Source organism: Paramisgurnus dabryanus, chromosome 14 (assembly GCF_030506205.2).
Source record: "Paramisgurnus dabryanus chromosome 14, PD_genome_1.1, whole genome shotgun sequence".
Classification (NCBI taxonomy): Eukaryota; Metazoa; Chordata; class Actinopteri; order Cypriniformes; family Cobitidae; genus Paramisgurnus; species Paramisgurnus dabryanus.
In genome coordinates this window covers 18,704,022-18,722,818 of record NC_133350.1, presented here as the reverse complement: position 1 = coordinate 18,722,818, position 18,797 = coordinate 18,704,022, and the positions used below count along the sequence as shown (strand labels likewise).

Genomic DNA, 18,797 nt, shown 5'->3' with positions numbered 1-18,797 from the left:
ATATCACCGTAAAAAATTTCTGTAGAAATTACAGTATTACTGGCAACTAGCTGCCAGTAACTTACTGTAGATTTTACACTTATGCTATTTACTGGCAACAGTTTGTTCAAAGTTAAATGAACATGAAACATTTTCAGTCTTTATCGTCTACAGTAAGTTACTGGAAACCAGCTGCATAATTACAGCTAATTTTTTACAGTGTATACATTAGGTTTCAATGCGGTACAAATCTTTTGGTTTTTCATATCTGTGCTTTTCTGGCAAGTGGTTTACTCAGGCGTGGCATACTCACCAGATGGTTCCCTATGTGTACGACAGACAAAGTGTTTGGATTGGTTATGACAACATGAAAAGCTACCTGGCCAAGGTAAGGTTTAGTCAAGCATCCATTTTACAGTACATAACTAAGACAGCTTTCTACTGTCTACTGGTTTGAAAGATAAATTAAAAAAAAAAGAAACCTGATGCCACCCTGACGATATGGGACCATAATAAAATTGGTGGATTTGGAATGTAACACTATAAATGATATGTAAACAATAAATAATTACATATTTAGGATTCAAAAATATTTGCATCTTTAGCTTTTTTTGTGAAACTGACCACGTTTATTGATTTTACTTGAAGCATCTATAATCATGGATGATATTCCCTGATCAACACACTGAAAATAGGTTTGGGGACAAAAGTCCTAAGAACAAAAAGAATCCTAAAAGAAAATATCTAATGGTAGATATTATTTATTTACACAAACTGTTTGTATTTGGCACACACTTTTTGTCCATAATTGTATTTAAGTTACAAGTGTATAAATATTTGTGTATTCTTTAGAAAATTAAATTCATGGCCTCTGTGTTGCCATTTTAAAGAAAGGAACATTTATAGAAAAACAAAAAAATGTTTTCTGAACATATACATTTCTATATACAAAATATGCCTGTAAATGTGATTCTCATAAGTTATTTTTAATAACATTATGTTCTTTAAAATAATACATGTGCTCTACATTACAAGTACCTTTTGTTTGCACTATGTTTCATATTGATCCTATAAAAGGTTACTTTCTCACATTGTCTTTTACAACACAAGCTTCCAACAGTTTTTCTGGCTCCCTGTCAGAAACCTTCTACACGTCAATCTGATGTAAACAGCAAAAAAGCAGCAAGTAATAATTTTTTTTTGTACTGATAGCCAGCAGTCTACCATCAGCAAAAAACAATTCTCGCATTTCAACCGATTCTACTTTGGCTCTAATTTAAAATAAATATTGCACATAGAAAGTACATTTTGATTTTGATATGCAGAATATAGTACCATTCAATAAGAGCACCAAAAATATAACTGTAAACATGCAAAACATTTGCGAAACAATAAAAAATCAGTCATGTCAATCATTTAAAAACAAGAAAACTATATGTATTAAAATATTCAATTTTTTTGCAAACCTCCTAATATTGCTATGCGAGTTTACCAGAAAAAAATATAAACTTCCCAACTTTTTGTAAAAAAACAAAAGTTCTAAAAGTTCTATATTATTTCTATATAATCCATTTTGAAAGTATAACTTGCTTAAATGTTTTTATAACTTAGTATCACAATTATTTGAAATCACAAATATGTTTGCATCAGGCACGTCCTTTGCACCATAGTGCTCCCCTCTGTGATGCTCCAAGTATGGACCCCAATCTTCTGTGGGTGAGCAGGCTGATTTGACACGCTGTATGACAAAAGACATGAGATCGTGCAGTTGTGCACGAGACAACATTACAACATGTCTACTGTATATGTAAATGGATTTCTATACTTATTGCAAAAATACTTACTGATTGTTTAATTTACAGATAAAGTTAATCAGTTTGCTTTACCTGCCAGGGGTGTCCGCTAGCTTTATACACTTTCCAGACAGCCACTATGGGGATCCATATGAGGCTAAATGCTGTCATGCACCAGCCCAGTGAAATGCCCCATTGTGGATATGTAACTGTGCCATATGTGGGGGGCGTAAAAGTATATAGAGACCATCCAAGAATAATCTAATAAAGTACAAAACCATAACATCACATGTGTATGCTTGTATGTATAAACAGCACAATTAGGCCTACCAAAAAATGGATAGAGTACATACAGTTAAAACCACTGGGGTGATAAAAAACCAGCAAGCTCTCCACCAAAACCAGAAGAGGGCGCTCCTTGTCCCAATCATCATCTCAATGTCCTTAATGTATCGATTGGTGCCTGACAATGTCAATGCAGATGTAAATACAGTTAGAAATGTACAGAGTAATAAATCAAGATATAGGAATATATAACATTTCACCAAAATATATTTACCATATAAAAAGGATAAACCTACGATCTCCAGCAACCCTGCTACCAGGAGAATCCATCCAGCGCAAACTGTGTCTATTAAATTTACCCAGTATATTCCTGCCTTTAAAACAAGATTTACACAAATAATTACTTTTTTTTTTACTTTTTTTCTACATTTAATTGTAATGTAATATTATTTTTGTGTGTCATTGTTCTGCATCTTTAATGTCTCCTAGCTTAGCTATTCAAGACCTTATTCCAGGTTGCTTTAGCTACTGTGCATCAGCAAAGCTTTCCCACACTGTGTACAAAGATCCTCCACCAAAAAATTTCATATACTAAGCATTGCACTTTCCTTCATTCATTGTAATACTGCAGTGCATATGGCTCACTTACTCCAGTGACGCACGGTAGGCCGAGCAGAAAGAGAAGAATGCAGACTGTTGTGGTAATGAGACCCCGTCTGGACTTGAGGACTTTGGGATAGGCATCCTGGAGGCAGGTGGTGATAACCTCTGTAGACAGATCATAATTCAAATCACATATCTAAGATTCACAGAAAACAATTCTTCTTAATAAAAGAGCTATCGTGACTTAAAGCTTTTTACTTTCATTTCATTTTCATGAATGGTTTCTCAATATTTTAATATATATACATATATAATATATATTTAATGCAATAAATTAATATACTAATTAATATTTATTTCTTCCCAGTTGATCATCAAATCTTTCCCTGACTAGTAGTAACAGCTTTTTAAAGCACTACTTTGAAATTGAGCCTATGATTGAGAAGGTTATGATCCACTGGTTGAAACCAAAGATTTGAGGCTTTGCTTAGGGCAGGGGTGTCAAACTCAATTTCATCCCGGGCCACATCAGCATTACGGTTAATCTCAAAGGGCCGGTTGTATTTGAATGACTGTATGAATGTATCAACTCTTTTATTACTGTACATTGCATAGTTTTCTCTGCATTTGCTTACTATTCGTTTTTTTAAATACCTCAATTAATATCTAGCTTTGAAAGTAGAAGCCCAGGCAAATAATGACAAAGTGTATAGAGTACAGAATAGATTATTTAAAAAATAATTGTGGTAACAAAAACACATGTAGTATGTGAGTGCACTCAAAATGTTCTGTTATCCTTCATTGTGCAGGTAAGAAAATGAGTGGCATTTTAAGATACTAATAAAGAGTTTTACAATCTCCACCACAATAGGCCTATGCATTTATTAGACACATATACTTACTCTGGCTTGTCATTTCTTGCCCTCTTTACAAAAAAGCTGTGATTTTTTTACCTGGCTTTGAGTGTCTGACTGATTGACTGACGTCTCATGACTCATGAGTTCAGTGTTGTAGGCTACAGATCAATAGTTTCAATCGTTTATTAAACGTAATCGGTTCAGATGAGTCATTAGTTCGCGTATTTAGCGGGAATAGACGCGTTGTAAACTAATCCCAGCTGGACATCGCGAAACATTTCTGTACATGAGACGGAAAACATTTTCTCGCTGGATCCGCGTGAGCGTGCGCGAGAGAGGGAGAGAAAGAACGAGCAGATACTGTCCGTTTCCAAAGGCTGCAGCCTGCGGAGGTCGCATAGGCAGCGTCATCAAGCCTGGTTTATTCAAGTTAACTCACCATTACATTCGCAAGTCATACGCATATTACAACAATTTACTATAAACAAAGAATAATATTTTACTTTATAATTGTTAATATTCTGAAACAAGACAGTCTTGATGACGTATGCAGCCTGGATATGCGACTTCCGGAGGCTGCAGCGTTCGCATTCAGACACGCCCACTCTAGTAGTGCGCGCGTGCGGGGCACTGCTCGTTCTTTCTCATGCAATCATAAACATTATCACTATAATTACATTACAAAAAGACTTTGGGGGGACAAAAATTAGTTTTGGTGGCTGCTAATAAAATCAATGTAGGAAATAACCTGCAAAAAATAAAACTTATAATAACATTAAAATAATCTGTAAACTCTTGCGGGCCACATAATTAACATAATTTGTAAACTCTCGCGGGCCAGATGAAATGAGGGGGCGGGCCGGATTTGGCCCGCGGGCCTTGAGTTTGACACCCCTGGCTTAGGGTGTCATTTACTGTCAGAGTGTCCTTTGTCTGAGGCTGCAGTCACGTAGTATGTCTCAGGTGATGGGCTCAAAATATGCGTGCCCATGAACCAAGATATTTGCATGTACGTTGCATACTTCATAGTCTATGCCAGCCAAGCAACTGCCTTTAAAATGAATGGCTAACGGAATCTTTTTGCAGGAATTAAAGGATGAAAAATGTTTAGTGTCAATACTGTGTACCATGTAAACAGAATTTCATTATCACTTAAGAGTCTTACCTATAGATGCAAATTGAGAGTCCAAGCCAAGAGTTATAAGCATAAAGAAGAAAAGGATTGACCACAGGGGTGATATAGGCAGCTTTGAGAGAGCATCAGGATATGCAATGAAAGCCAATCCGAAGCCTGAAACACAAAGTTGGGCTCAGCTTTATTTCTAATAAAACTTAACTCAACCTATTCAACCATTATACAGCTGCATCCACATCTTTTGTCATTGGCGCTGTTTATACCTGGTATTAAGATGTGTTTTGGTCGATGGGATCACAAGTGGACGAGAGAGACACATTCCTGTCACATCTCTCGTGGTTTAATTCATGTCTTTTGTGCACTTTCGGCCACTTCTGTCTTGATATTTAGCATCATCCACTTGTGATCCGATCGACCAAAACACATCTTAATACAAGGTGTAAACAGCACTATTGTTACAAATTGTTTTTATTTAAAAAAAAAAACATTTTCATTTCAGACTTTACCAGCAGCTGCCACTTCTGACACTGGTCTCTTATAGATGTTTGCCATGTGTCCAAGGATGGAGAAGATTACGAATCCAGCAAAGACACTTGTGCTACAATTTACAACACACACTGTTATAGAGTCCTTGTAGCAGTTGTTGTAAAATTTATTGTACGATGATAGAGTCATCAAACCGCCCGAGGCAATAGAGAGAGAAAAGAATATCTGAGTAGCTGCGTCTTTCCAAACCTATGGTACAAAAAGGTAGAAATGAGTTCTCTGATATGTGTGCATTGTCTGTGAATATAAAAAAATAAGAAATGTAACTGAACCTCAGCCTCGGCCAGTTTAGTGAGGTTGGAATAGGAACCAATGTAATACTCGATTCCATCTCTCGCTCCCTCCAGAGTTACACCACGAATGAGCAGAATGAAAAGGACTATGTAAGGGAATGTAGCTGTAAAATACACCACCTGAAACATACATATACTTATTATACATGAGATATATTTATATTAAGTTCATTGTCTAATATGAAGCAAATAATATTTTGTTATAGTCCAAGAAAAGAGGTTTAAGTTGGAAACTATAACTCGCGTCATTGTTCACTTGGGATTTGTACCTTTTGCATATCGTTTACATGTACTAATACACACAGTACACTCCAAAGGAAATGTAAAAACGTGAATCAGATAATAGGTGCTTTTTAATATTTGTGTGGTAACTGTTTTATAAAAGAAATAAGGTAATCAAAAGCTGTAATGTGAATAAATCATGGCTGAAGAGACTGCAGTCACTTCACTTCGTGTCATGCTTAACAACATCCCTCCTCCATGACTTATTCAATGAAACAGCACAGCCTCATACGTATGAGGTAAAATGTAAAGGTCTTTAGTTACATTAAACAAAACTGCAAAAATAAAAACATGTTAAGTACTCCCCACATCCCCACATCTGTTACTAGTTAGACAAACAGGTAGCCCTGCCCCCAAACTCAAACCTTTGTCTGACATCAGAATTGTAACTGTGTTTGGCTGCTGGGATATTTAAACAAAGCAAAGATTTAACAATGTTTAAAGTGTTAATTAACCTAACAGATGTATTAGTTATATCTATCTTTGATTAAATATTAAACTGGAATATAGAAGATATTAACATAAAAATGGCACACATCTTTATTTAATGTTGCATGTCATTTTTCTACAGAGTAATACATTAACTTTAGAGTAAATCCTAGTAACTTTACTGAAGTGAAACACTAACCTTCCCAGAGGACTTGATGCCTTTGAAAAGAGCTGCGCCGACCAATATCCATGCAAGCAGGAGACAAAGGGCCAGGTGCCAGACCACGGGACCCGTCTCATCCATACTGCTTGTGCGTCGAAGAGCAACTTCACTGGGGAAAGATCATCAAGTCATAAAAAAATCAAACAAAAAGATTGAAGGAAAAACACATACCAAGAAAATATTAAAAATTACAACATCACACTCTAAAACTACACAAAAATGGCTGGGTTATTTTAACCAATGCTGGGTAAATATTGGACAGAACACATCGCTGGGTTAAAAGTTACCCAATGCTGGGTTAAAAATGACCCAATGTTTAGTTGCTGTTAAGCAACCATGGGTTATAATAGGAGTTGGGTTCAAACAATCCAGCATTGGGTCAATTTTAATCCAGCGGTGTGCACATTTAGAGTGTCTTTTAGTTATTTTCAACTGCTCAAAAAGGAACAAACCCAGCCATTGTTTATTGTTTATATTTGACCCAACAATGGGTAAAAACCCCAACATTTTATGTTAAAACAACCCAGCCAAATTAAAAAACAACAGGTTGGGTTTGTCCCTTTTTGACCCAATGCTGGATTAAAAATAACCCAGTGTTCTTAGAGTGCCCTGAATAGCTTGAATAACACACAATGCAATGTGTCTTGTGACAAAACAAAAGTACAGAGATAAATTACATCACCTATAATTTCAAATTTGTTTTAAAACAAGTGTTATTCATATGTATTTCATACAAACAAATGTCAACTTACTCCCAATATTTCTCACTTGGGCTCTGTCCTGGCAAAAAGCCACCCTGGCATGTTTGATTTTCAGCAGTCATATTCAGTGAAACAATGCTGTCGTGAGCAGTTGTATTACAACATCCTAGTAAGAACAAAGAAACAATGCTTTGAATTTTTTTCGTGGTTATGCAATACTTTGTACATGCAAATATTTCAATTCTATTTTTAGGTACTATAAGGAACTAGTAAATGTTTTTTTAAACTATAATTATTAAAACTGAGGAAGTTCCTATTTGGGAAATTTGTCGCTAGGTTAAAAGAGAAAGGAAGAATTTCCTTAAAAACCTGTTCTTCTGGAAAGATCAAAATACTTTCACTGACTGAGCAAAAACAAAAAAAAATCAAACCTATTTCCGTTCCATTGCAGCTCATGTTGGAAGAACCACTCCAGGGAAGAGGATTTTGAAAAGATGCAAAAAGGTAGTAAATACTGTATGCAATAATGACATTATAGTAGATTGCCAAATAAGTGGTGACCACCATCATTGCGATACCAACACCTATAAGAATAGAAAAAAAAATAAAAAGAGACTTGGTACAAAGGACAAGCATTTTAATTTTTTTATCAAAAAGTTGTGACAAGTTTGGTCTGTCAGTGTCCACAAACAAATTAAACAATAATGTTTCCTCAAACCACATATTCAAGCAACCTGCATACTTAACTAAATTGTGTCTGAAAATGCATGCCTGAAGGTCACTTATCTAAATACTGTAACACAGTATTTTGTATCTGCTTTGCAAGTTTTACTACTATTGAATCAATGTGCATTTAGTTTACCTTGTAATATAGGCACAGCTTTCCATACATTAATAGGTCCTTGACTGCAGAACTGTCCAAGTGAGCTTTCCATGAAGAACAGAGGAATGCCAGCAACAGCCAACATGATAGTGTAAGGGATGAGAAAAGCCCCTTTATTTGTAAAGGAGATGAGGTGTCCACAACAGAAATAAATATGGAGACAGGATTATTATATGAGAAACAAGTATTTACAAGTATTTCTTATATATTTTTTATTTTCCAAACCATTTTAAAATGCAAATTATTAATATCAAGCTTAGTATTTGTCTTCTTAAAAGATCTGAAATCCTCCTATCTTGAGATACATCTTTATACAAGAATCAAACTGGCATTAAAGGATTAGTCAATTTTCTTAAAATTCCAGATAATTTACTCACGCCATGTCATCCAAAATGTTGATGTCTTTCTTTGTTCAGTCGAGAAGAAATTATGTTTTTTCTCATTTTAATGGACTTTAATGGACCCCAATAACAGTTTTAATGCAGTTTAAAATTGCAGTTTCAAAGGACTCAAACAAGGCATCAGGGTCTTATCTAGCGAAACAATTGTCATTTTTTAAAAATATGCACTTTTAAACCACAACTGCTCGTCTATCTCTGGTCCTGTGACGCGCCAGCGTGACCTCACGTAATTGAATAATGCCGTGGAAAGGTGACGTGTTACATATATGAAACGCACATTTGCGGACCATTGTAAACAATAAACTGACACAAAGACATTAATTAGTATCATTCGACATACATCGTCGGAACGGTCCTCTTTCTCCACACTTGTAAACACTGGGGTGTAGTTTCGCATTCGTCATCCGTGACCTCCATAGACGAAAAGTTGAATGACAATCGTTTTGCTACCCTTATGCCTCATTTGGGATCATTTAGAGTCCTTTGAAACTCTGTTGAAACTGCAATTTTAAACTGCATTAAAACTGTTACGTGTTGGGGTCCATTAAAGTCCATTAAAATGAGAAAAATCCTGGAATTTTGGATGACATGATGATGAGTAAATTATCTGGACTAATACTTTACGAGTTTTTGAAAAGAGAAATGAATTTTCTTTTATTATTATTATTATAACAACAAAACAACAACAAAAAATGGCAATAGGGTAAGAAAAAACTGTAGTTTAATATTTCTCTTATTTTCTCACATTGTTTTTCTGTACGAATACAATAAGTATTTCTAAGTGAATTCAAATAAACACAACAAAAGTCAAACTAAATAATAGAGAAAGTTTAAAGGCGCCTTACCTCCTCCATGTTTGTATGCCAAGTAGGGAAATCTCCATACATTGCCAAGACCTACTGCATATCCAATCATAGACAGGAGGTATTCTCTTTTACTGCTCCAATTCCCTCTGTCAGTGTTCTCATCTGCATCAACAGGACTGCCGTGACTGTTTTCCGATTCAGCATTTGTTTGCTACAGTTAAAGTCATTTTTTGATTGTTTGGTGTTAATTTACATAGATTTTTCTGATATGTTTTTATTAAAAGTGACTTTTAAGATGTTTAGACATGTTTAGTAGAAAACAAGTCTAAAGGACTAAGAAAATAAGTAAATATTTTCAGGTAGTTATTTTTTTTTTTCATTTATTATATAATGCTCACCTGTTCACCATCAGAAGAGTTTTTAAACATAATGTCTGTAATGTTGCTCAAGCTGTATTCCCTCATTCTTCAGTCTGAAGAGTAGCATGTATTGAAAGTGTAAATGAATTCACCTGACCAGCTTGCTGACCTGAACTTGAAGGAAAACTCTACTGGCTGCTGTGGTCTTATATGTCACAGCCTCCCCCCATAGCCCTCCCTTGCATGACCAACCATTACATTTGAAGTGTTTATCAACATTGTACAAACAGTTTTAGTCTCTGTTAGAAACTAAACTTTAAACTTGTACATTTTAATTGTTTAAGTTATTTACACAACAAAATTACATGAGTGACCAACAAAGTTACATAAATTAAGACAATCCTATATTTTAAATTTTTCTAAGTTCTTTGCCTACATTACATCTGAATTAACCCCAATTAACCTCCACAATAATATAACTGCAAATACAAGAGCAAAATTTATCAAAATGTTTATAACGTGTTGTGTGATAAATTATATACAATTTCATAAGGTGCCACCTTTGAGCTTTGTATATAGTTTCAACGTACAGTATTCTGCATCATTTTATTATATAAAACAATTCATAAGCATATACTATACAGTCAATACAGACAAATTTTAAGATCATACCATTCAAATTTGTCTTAACTTTTAAATGGCAATGTATTTGGTATATCTAGAATATTATACAGCACCCACTGAGTAAACCTCTTAAAAATGTTTTTTTACAGGTCATGTGTAACATACATCCAAGATGACCACTACTGATTACATATCACTCATTTAGGACACCAGTCATTAGTATGAAAAAAGATTATCTGCCCTAGAGGGGAGTATATGGTCAGCTTCTGTCATGACTGACCAACAACATGATATAAAGCATGAGGTTTGTGACATAGATATGACTTCATATTTGTCAAGTTGAATAGTTTCCAAATGATTGTACTAGTAAATATTTGGGTGAGGCAGGTGATTTCAGAGGAAGCAAAATTTACTTTAATATGTAAATTTAAATTTAATTCATATTAAGTTACAATAATATACCAATCCCATCAGGAATTTCTACTGTTAGTGAATCTAGTACAAAATGGTATGTATTTATTTATAAAGAAGAACTAGACAGACGTGACCTGCAATGCTCTTGATATTTTATGTAAATAAAAACATACAAAGATATATCAAGACTTAAAAACAGAGAAACGATTCCTGGAATTAAGTGAATTTGCTTCCCTGTTTTTTGCCATAGTTAAAGTGTGGATTCCAAACCCTTATTGACATTCCACACAAACTCAATAGCTGAACAAGTGATGGAGAGCAAACATATGAGCTTTGAGCACAACCCAAAACAATCAGGCAACTTATTAACTTACGCAGACTGATTTATACAGGCTTCAACATCTATGGATTGCAAACAAAAACTCATTTTGTATAGTATAGCAACACGCACAACCTCAACACCTGTGTTTAGCCTTCTAAGTAATTGTTAAGGTGTTATTATAGTATGGTTTACCTGCACACATAAAGCATTTGTAAGTCAGTCACGAGTTGTGTACCGCAACATGATGTTATTCCCCACGGGACTGTTATTAAAGAGCTTAAGGTGTCAGGTAAGTGCTAAGAAAAATAGCATGTTTTATAATGGCTGTGTTATCAGAGATATGTGATCATACATTTTACTGTAAGTACTAAAATAGATGAAAAGATTAAAACACATAGTGGTCACAAGGGTGGTTGCGTTATTTATAAATGTTATAGATGAGTAGATTTGACATCGCCCTGTAATTACTTACAGTACAAGCATTCAATGAGTCACATAAGTAATCTAATCTCAACATATTGGGGCTAAAATTATGATTTATATTTAATGTCTTTTTGATGCTATTCAGATAACTTAATGTACTAACTAGTCATATACTTACATATCAAATGTATTCATATTTGAAAAGTGTTCCCATGACATTTATAGAAGAAACCTCTGTTATAAAAATGTTCAGAGTTTGTGTTTAGATGACATTGGGACTGTGAAAGGGATAAAACAGTATTAAAAAGGCACCTGCCATTAGACTTTTTAACTGTTGCAGGACTGACTTTAAGTATTTTTACTTTCTACATAAAAGTAAATTTTCAAGTATTCGTATTTTATTAGTGTTTTTCTTTACAAAACAGACATTCCAAAGCATATTATCATAATTTTTACTCCACTACATTTCATAATTTCAAGTTTTTGGTTTATATTTAATATTTGAGTACATTAAACATCTAGTACATTTTTTTACTTTTACTTAAGTAAAAAGTACTTCGTACTTTTACTCAAGAAAGTTAAAATACACAATTTATGTAATTAGGTATTAAATCAATTTTAATATGCAATATAAAAGGAAGACACAGTATGATTCTATGCTTTACAATGTAGTGAACATTTTTTAGTAAAGTAAAGTAATTTTTTTCCCAAGACAAACACTCTGATAATGCTTGGAAAATGTAACTAAAATACTTAAGTATACACCTCTGTTGCAGGATGACACAACTCTTATACTTTATATATAAATAGTTCACAGAAATGTTACACTATGATGTCAAAATCCTATGCAGTCCACATGATGACTCTCATGATAAGAACCAATGATAAACAATCTTTTAATGCTTAAAACATTTTCAAGTGTAAAAATAACTTCAGGCTATAACACACAATGGTATTTCTTAGAAAACTTGTAAATTGTGTTACATTAATAAGTGACTGAGTGATTTTATAACTCCATGCCACACTCTCCTGAACACTTTAGGAAGGTTACTTCCTTGTTTCGCGTCTCAGAAAAACATTCTGGATGCAGATATATCAGCATTTAAAAAAATGATTGTTGAGTTTGAAATCATAATATGAAATCTATAAAGAAAGTTTAATTAAGGGTGATAGGAGAAACCCAAGAGCTCCTGTGCTCCTCTCGGTGGTAAAGCATTGTGTTAGCAGGGCAAAGGGTCATAAATTTAAACCCAGGGAACACACATACTAATAAAAACGTATACCTTGTAATATACTGTAAGTTGCTTTGGATAAAAAAGGTGTTTTGTGTTTTATTTCATCAGTATAAAACTAGAAACATTTATTTATTAAAACTAATTATAATTCAGAAATAAAGGCGGGGTGCAGGATTTTTGAAAAACACTTTGAAAAAGAGGTGTCAGGCCGAGTACCAAAATACATTAGTTGTAGCCAATCAGCAGTAAGGGGCGTGTCTACTAACTGACATCATTGCTTGGGTTGCGTATGTGTTGGGCGGGTCTATCAAAAGAAGGTCCAGATTTTATTAGGGTAGGGGTGTGTTTGTTTAGGTGATTTCAAATCTTAACACTGGCTTTCAGAGATCAAAAAAAAAAAAAAAAAAATTCTGGGGGAATGCAGTTTACTTTCTAAAATCAATATACTGTAAAAAGATAAAAGGATTGAAATATGACCAAAATACATGATTTGTTTGAATAGGGATTGTGTTCACAAAAAGGTATTTTATAAAATAAAATACATTGTAAAAAATCACTATTTTTTCAAATGTTTAGATAATGATCATTCAATACTAAAAAGACATCATTGTTTTTATAATGTTCATATAACATATAACAGTGTGATGTGGTCAAGTAAGTCCATTCATCTGTTTTAATACTCACAGTACTGTTCAAACTTGTTTTCTGAATACAGATCTGAATCCACTTTGTGCAAACCTGAAGTAAATCAAATGCAAATCAAATGGCAGACTGCAGTTTTGATTGTAGCTCTGTTACAAACTCACACATAAAATACAGCAAACGGCCGCATGTCAGACCTTTTGATAAAACAAACAAGCTTCACATACCTTAGGGATGCCCATTTCCTATCTAATCTTTACAATTTTCCTTTATTCCATTTCAGTATTTGTATCTCTCTGAAGTCCACAGGAAATTACATTCCTCTTATACAAAATACCAAATACTACAAATTCCCCTAAAGATTAAATGAACCTCAATGCAATGTCATGCCACTTTGAGATAGTAATGATGGAGGAAAGTAAAAGAGCCCACTGGTGGTTGACATGTGACATTACACAGCAATATCAGAAGCGAGGCGAAGGCACAGAGCAGCTTCAGCAGGCATATCTCCAGCACTTATTTCATTCCCTTCCAGACGCAAAACCCTCAGTTTGGAGAAGTTCATAACATCCACCACACTGCAGAAACTGCCCAGTGTAAACTCTGAAATGAAAAAAGTCAAAGATCATTTTAACATTTCTGTTATTGGAACAAAGTTAAGTGTATGTCTTTTAGTTTACATTTATGCAAGAATCAAATAAACATAAAAATATACCTCAAGAAAAATTAATTGTTGGTTTCTCAACTAAATATGGTCATTTTAATGATTGTTTTACTAAAAAAAAAAAACTCATTGAGAAAAAAAAATTGCAATATTAAACCTTTGTTATTGTGAAATTGTGAAATACTTGAAAAATGTACCATACATTTTTGGCGTGCAGCCCCCTTGTGCAGGCTACAGTACACCCTTTTCGTGGACCCCCAAAGAAAATGTATGACTTAAAACATTTTAAACCTTAAAATTTTGATTAAACAAAACATATTAAATTATACATGTAGTACTGTTTTTTAGCAGCATTATTTTTTGGAGGTTTAATTACACAGAATTACAATAAATGAATGTATTTTATAAAATGTCTTAAAATTTGTGCCCCACGGTACAATTCCAGTTTGACACCACTGCTCTGATATATGCTGGGTAATATGTGGACAGTTGGTTTAAATTAACCATATTTATAGGTCAAAACAACCCAGCATTTTTTAAAGGGACCCCACTTTTTAAAAAAATATGCTCAATTTCCAGCTCCCCTAGAGTTTATGAAGCACCTGAAAATAGTCCCCTGCTATTGAAATTAACCAAGGGGACTTTTCGGGCAGTGCGTAATATCACTACGCCTGCTGCAGCCATGATACGGCAGCAAATACATAATTATTACGCCAGAATGAGAGTATAGTTCCTGTGAGACAAATTAGGTTAAAATGAATAAAAAAACTCCTGACATCAATGTGTTAAACAGCCCATAAAAACCTTCAAAGTCAAACCGCACAGTGCTGTACCTTTGATCTGATTGGCCTGTAGATAGAGATGCTGCAGACTGGTACTAACAATGGGAATCCTCTCCAGCTTGTTGAAGGATAAATCGAGCTCCACAAGACCGCTGATGTTAAAGGTGTTTTGCGGGATACCTTTATCTGTCAAGTCATTGTGACCAAACCGAACATACTCCAGGTTGGTAAAATGGTTAAGGAAGTTTGCTGGAATGGCGTCGATGGAGTTTGACTCTAGGTAGAGTTGGTGAAGCATCTCAGGAAGACCATCTGGAATCTTCTTCAGCTGATTACTGCTCACGTCCAACAGAGTTAAAGACTTGAGGCTTTTCAAGCCCCCGCTGATATCCTGCAGGCCGTTGTTATGAAGCAGAAGGATGGTCAAGTTCTCCATCCCCTCGAAAGCATTGGTGGACACTTTGGCGATCCTGTTGTGATTGAGACGAAGGTCACGTAGCGAGCGGGGCAGGTTGGCCGGTACCTCGGTTAGGTTGTTGTCATTCAGGTACAGGCGATTCAAATTCGGCAGTTTAGAAAAGGCATCCTTGCCCACCGAGTTAATGTGATTCTGGTGCAACATGACCCACTCTAGGTTGGTGGCATTACCGAAAGCATCGTCTGGGACAGAGGTGATCTCATTGTGTTGCAGGTACACGTACTTCATCCGAGACGGGATGTAAGGCACTTTTTTCATGTTGCGGTTGTCACAGTACATGGCCGTTGGGAAGGTTGGAGGACAGTCGCACTCATCTGGACATTGTCCACCGGTGTTGTCGGCCTGCAGGGAGGCGTAACCACGACTGTGCAAGGATGAAAGCCAGTGGAAGGGATCTCTGTCCTGAGCCAGCGTGACGTTCAGGAGTCCCAATGCCAACAGGAGAGCAATTAACCTCATTGTTACAGAGAGAGGAGACTCTGCAGACAGATTTGCAATGTTAATATTCATGGAAAATGCAAAGAAAAGCTTTAACCAACTGAGACCTATTAAAACCCCTTAAATTTAGCAGTCTTAAGCAGCTTGAACAGATAATACGGTCCCAAAACTTCTCTACAAGCAGTGATCCAGACCAGCTAAGACCAGCAAGCTGTTTTTCAGTAAAAAAAAAAAATCCAAATAATGCATAAAATAAAACAAGTTAAAAAAGACTTAAATGGTATGATACAATTAAAGAACAATGGTAAATAATTTAATATACTGTAGATACTGAATATATACTGTGGAAAGATAGCAATATAAATGTTACATAGGACAACAATATTTTTCTTATAACACACAAATGTTTGTAATAAGCACTTGGAGGCAGTAGTAAAAGGAATGACTGTAACCCATAAAAAACAAGAAAACAAAGAACATGAATGAAAAACAAACAGCAGTAAGCAATATTTTTCCAACCAAGTTTTTCCTCTCATCCTCTCAAAACTTGAATGTGCAATAAAGCAATAAAACAAAACAAAAGAAAATCCAACATGTGACAAATCATCCATTAAAAAATTGGCAATCTCACCTACCTGATCAATTTAAAGGCACAGCCCGTCTCTTTGTCCACCGCGAGTCTCCGCAGTAATCTGGAGTATATTTGGCAAAGGCTGCATTTACCCTTTCTCCCCTGCAAGCTTTTTGCCCCCACCCTCCAAAAGCCCCCACTCAAGCCCTGTCCAATTACAGAGGACTTTCTTCTTTAAATCCCAAGTCAATTTTTTTCACCGGTGTTGAGTGGCTGCTCTCAATCATTCCCAGCTGTGCAACATGTTAGCGACATCTGCTTCTGTACACATTAAGCTTTTCTCATCAAGGAAAATGTGTTCCTCATCATGGGACTGTCCTAACTATGACCACAACTGTGTGCAACTCTTACAGACTTTTTCCATTAAGTGTAAATTTGAAAAAATTCGAAATACTTACAAGAAATATTGGTTAACTATAGAAGTTATCACTGTATTAGGATAAAGACCTTAGACCGCATATAGAAGTAAAGAAACTAAAAACGTTTCATACTCTATACCTTTGCTAAAATCTTTCCATTTAGTAAAAATCGAAATAGGTTTTTTTTTCTGTTACATGATTCAACGTTGATGGTTGCCTGGATTTTATTCAGTCTATAGTACACAGACTGTCAATTCATTAGTGTTTTTGTGAGTTTCTTTTCTTGTTTATCTGCATATCTCCCGGCAGTCATTCTGAGAAATACCAGGGACATCTATCTTCTGACAGGCTTCTCTTTGAGGTCTTTGATCCTTGGTTGGAGCCAGCTGGTTTTAAGTAAGCAGATCTATGGCATGCTACACTCTCAGAAAAAGGTACAAGAAGGTACAAAAAATGTCACTGGGGCGGTATCTCTTCAAAATGTACACTTTTGTAGCTAAAAGGTGCATATTGGTATCCAAAAGGTACACATTGGTACCTTAAAGGTACATACTGGTACCTCGACAGTACATAAATGGTACATATTAGGACTTTCTTAAAGGGATAGTTCGGCCAAAAATGATATTAAACCCATGATTTACTCACCCCCAAGCTGTCCGAGTTGCATATGTCCATCGTTTTTCAGACAAACACATTTTCGGATATTTTAGAAATTGTTTTAGATCTTTCAGTTGATTAAATGTAATGTTACGGGGTCCACCCATAGTCCACGACCTTTAAGTCCAAAAAAAGTGCGTCCATCCTTCACAAATTAAATCCAAACGGCTCCAGGATGATAAACAAAGGTCCTCTGAGGGTAATCCGCGCGGTGTTGTTGTAGAAATATCCATATTTAAAACTTTATTAACGAAAATAACTACCTTCCGGTAGCGCAACCATCTTAGTCGTGTCCATTTTGCAATGCAATCTCAAGCCAATTCGTACATATCGAGGTGACTAATTTCTTATCAATTCATTCAACCATATTCATACATTTTTTGTACAAGTGGCTTTCATCCCTGTACTGTTGGGGTTAGAGAGTGGTGTTAGGGGTGGGATTAAATTTTTGTTTCTATACTATTGCTTTGTACAAATTCATATGAATTAGACAACTCGTAAAATACGTACGAATTCAGGCTATATTTTAGTAATATTTTGCTAGCAGTTTAACAAAAATTGTTTGATAGACTTTTAGCAAGCTCTTTCATTCTTATAAACTCAAGTTTGTTCTCTTTGTATCATCTCCTACACTAACTGTCTCCAGAAAAAGTCTTAGGCCAAGAATGCACTTGGACTTATCCCAGAGGGACATGAACTTAGCATCAGGAAACACTTTAAATTCTTGCCATCCCTGTCCCCTCTTCTACTGATCTCTGCATGGCTGTGACTAAAGCTCTTTGAACTTTAGACTGATTTGTGATTCTGCAAGCAGGGGTCAGAAAACACAGGAGACCCAAATCACTCTTAGTCGTGTTTTCTCACATTATCTTGAGCGATAACCCCTGTGTGAAAATAAAGACTGATGGCATTACTGATATGCACGCCATGAAAGAGCAAAATATTTTTGCAGAAAATATGATCGTGCACCTGTAAATACAAACGTTGGCTTTAGAAACTACTGTAATATAAAAAGCCTTGTTTTTAGCTTGTTTTCTATACTATTGCTAATTCATTTTGAAGATTTTACAATTGACGACGCCCTTAATGCGTCTGACATGTTTTCTTGTACATAAGCATTTTTTATCAGGCCCTTAGCATGAAAAGGTTTTTTGTTAGTAATTGAAATGCCTTATTTTGACAAATGTCACTTTTTTAATTTCATTGTTGTTTAACAAATTTGACTGTCTTTTGCTGCAAAACCCTCTAAGTGTATGCAAGCTTTTTGATAAAAAAAACCTCCACTTCTAAAAAAAAAACACTTCTTTGTGAGAGTGGATGGTTACCAGTCATAGTAACCAGAAAACCCTGTTAAATATTAATTTTACTTATATAACGGCATATATTTTAAATGATTACTCCCTTTTCAAATAAAATCCCGATAATTTACTCCCCTCATATCATCAAGTTGTTTATTTCTTTAAAGAAATTTAGTGTTTTGAGGAAAACATTCCAGGATTTTTCTCATTTTAATAGATAGTGGACCCCAACAGTTTACAGTTTCAATGCAGTTT

General features: G+C 35.1%; 2 protein-coding genes across 2 annotated transcripts; both read right to left on the bottom strand.

Annotated features, from left to right (window-relative positions):
• Positions 1-1,518: 1,518 nt before the first annotated feature.
• slc6a14 (solute carrier family 6 member 14) lies at positions 1,519-10,083 on the bottom strand. The gene is made up of 14 exons (XM_065241439.2): positions 9,615-10,083; positions 9,256-9,427; positions 7,989-8,120; positions 7,558-7,710; positions 7,178-7,292; positions 6,402-6,534; positions 5,471-5,611; positions 5,159-5,387; positions 4,683-4,808; positions 2,707-2,825; positions 2,332-2,431; positions 2,126-2,235; positions 1,866-2,033; positions 1,519-1,717 (listed from the first exon to the last, which is right to left on the bottom strand). Exons 1-14 carry the CDS (start codon positions 9,678-9,680, stop codon positions 1,580-1,582), a joined length of 1,902 nt encoding a protein of 633 aa, XP_065097511.1. The 5' UTR covers positions 9,681-10,083; the 3' UTR covers positions 1,519-1,579.
• A 102-nt stretch (positions 10,084-10,185) lies between these two features.
• fmoda (fibromodulin a) lies at positions 10,186-16,321 on the bottom strand. Its single transcript, XM_065241437.2, has 3 exons — positions 16,233-16,321; positions 14,733-15,638; positions 10,186-13,838 (listed from the first exon to the last, which is right to left on the bottom strand). Exons 2-3 carry the CDS (start codon positions 15,616-15,618, stop codon positions 13,687-13,689), a joined length of 1,038 nt encoding a protein of 345 aa, XP_065097509.1. The 5' UTR covers positions 15,619-15,638; positions 16,233-16,321; the 3' UTR covers positions 10,186-13,686.
• Between the last annotated feature and the right edge of the window lie 2,476 nt (positions 16,322-18,797).

What these genes read in the sequence shown, in the direction of transcription:
- fmoda (XM_065241437.2), bottom strand. Translation starts at nt 15,618, where the DNA reads ATGAGGTTAATTGCTCTCCTGTTGGCATTGGGACTCCTGAACGTCACG. An exon ending in ACAGGCCAATCAGATCAAAG is followed by an intron (nt 13,839 to 14,732) that starts GTACAGCACTGT and finishes TTTTCATTTCAG; the next exon opens with AGTTTACACTGGGCAGTTTC.
- slc6a14 (XM_065241439.2), bottom strand. Translation starts at nt 9,680, where the DNA reads ATGAGGGAATACAGCTTGAGCAACATTACAGACATTATGTTTAAAAAC. An exon ending in TCACCCCAGTGGTTTTAACT is followed by an intron (nt 2,034 to 2,125) that starts GTATGTACTCTA and finishes GTACTTTATTAG; the next exon opens with ATTATTCTTGGATGGTCTCT. An exon ending in CTAGCGGACACCCCTGGCAG is followed by an intron (nt 1,718 to 1,865) that starts GTAAAGCAAACT and finishes TTTGTCATACAG; the next exon opens with CGTGTCAAATCAGCCTGCTC.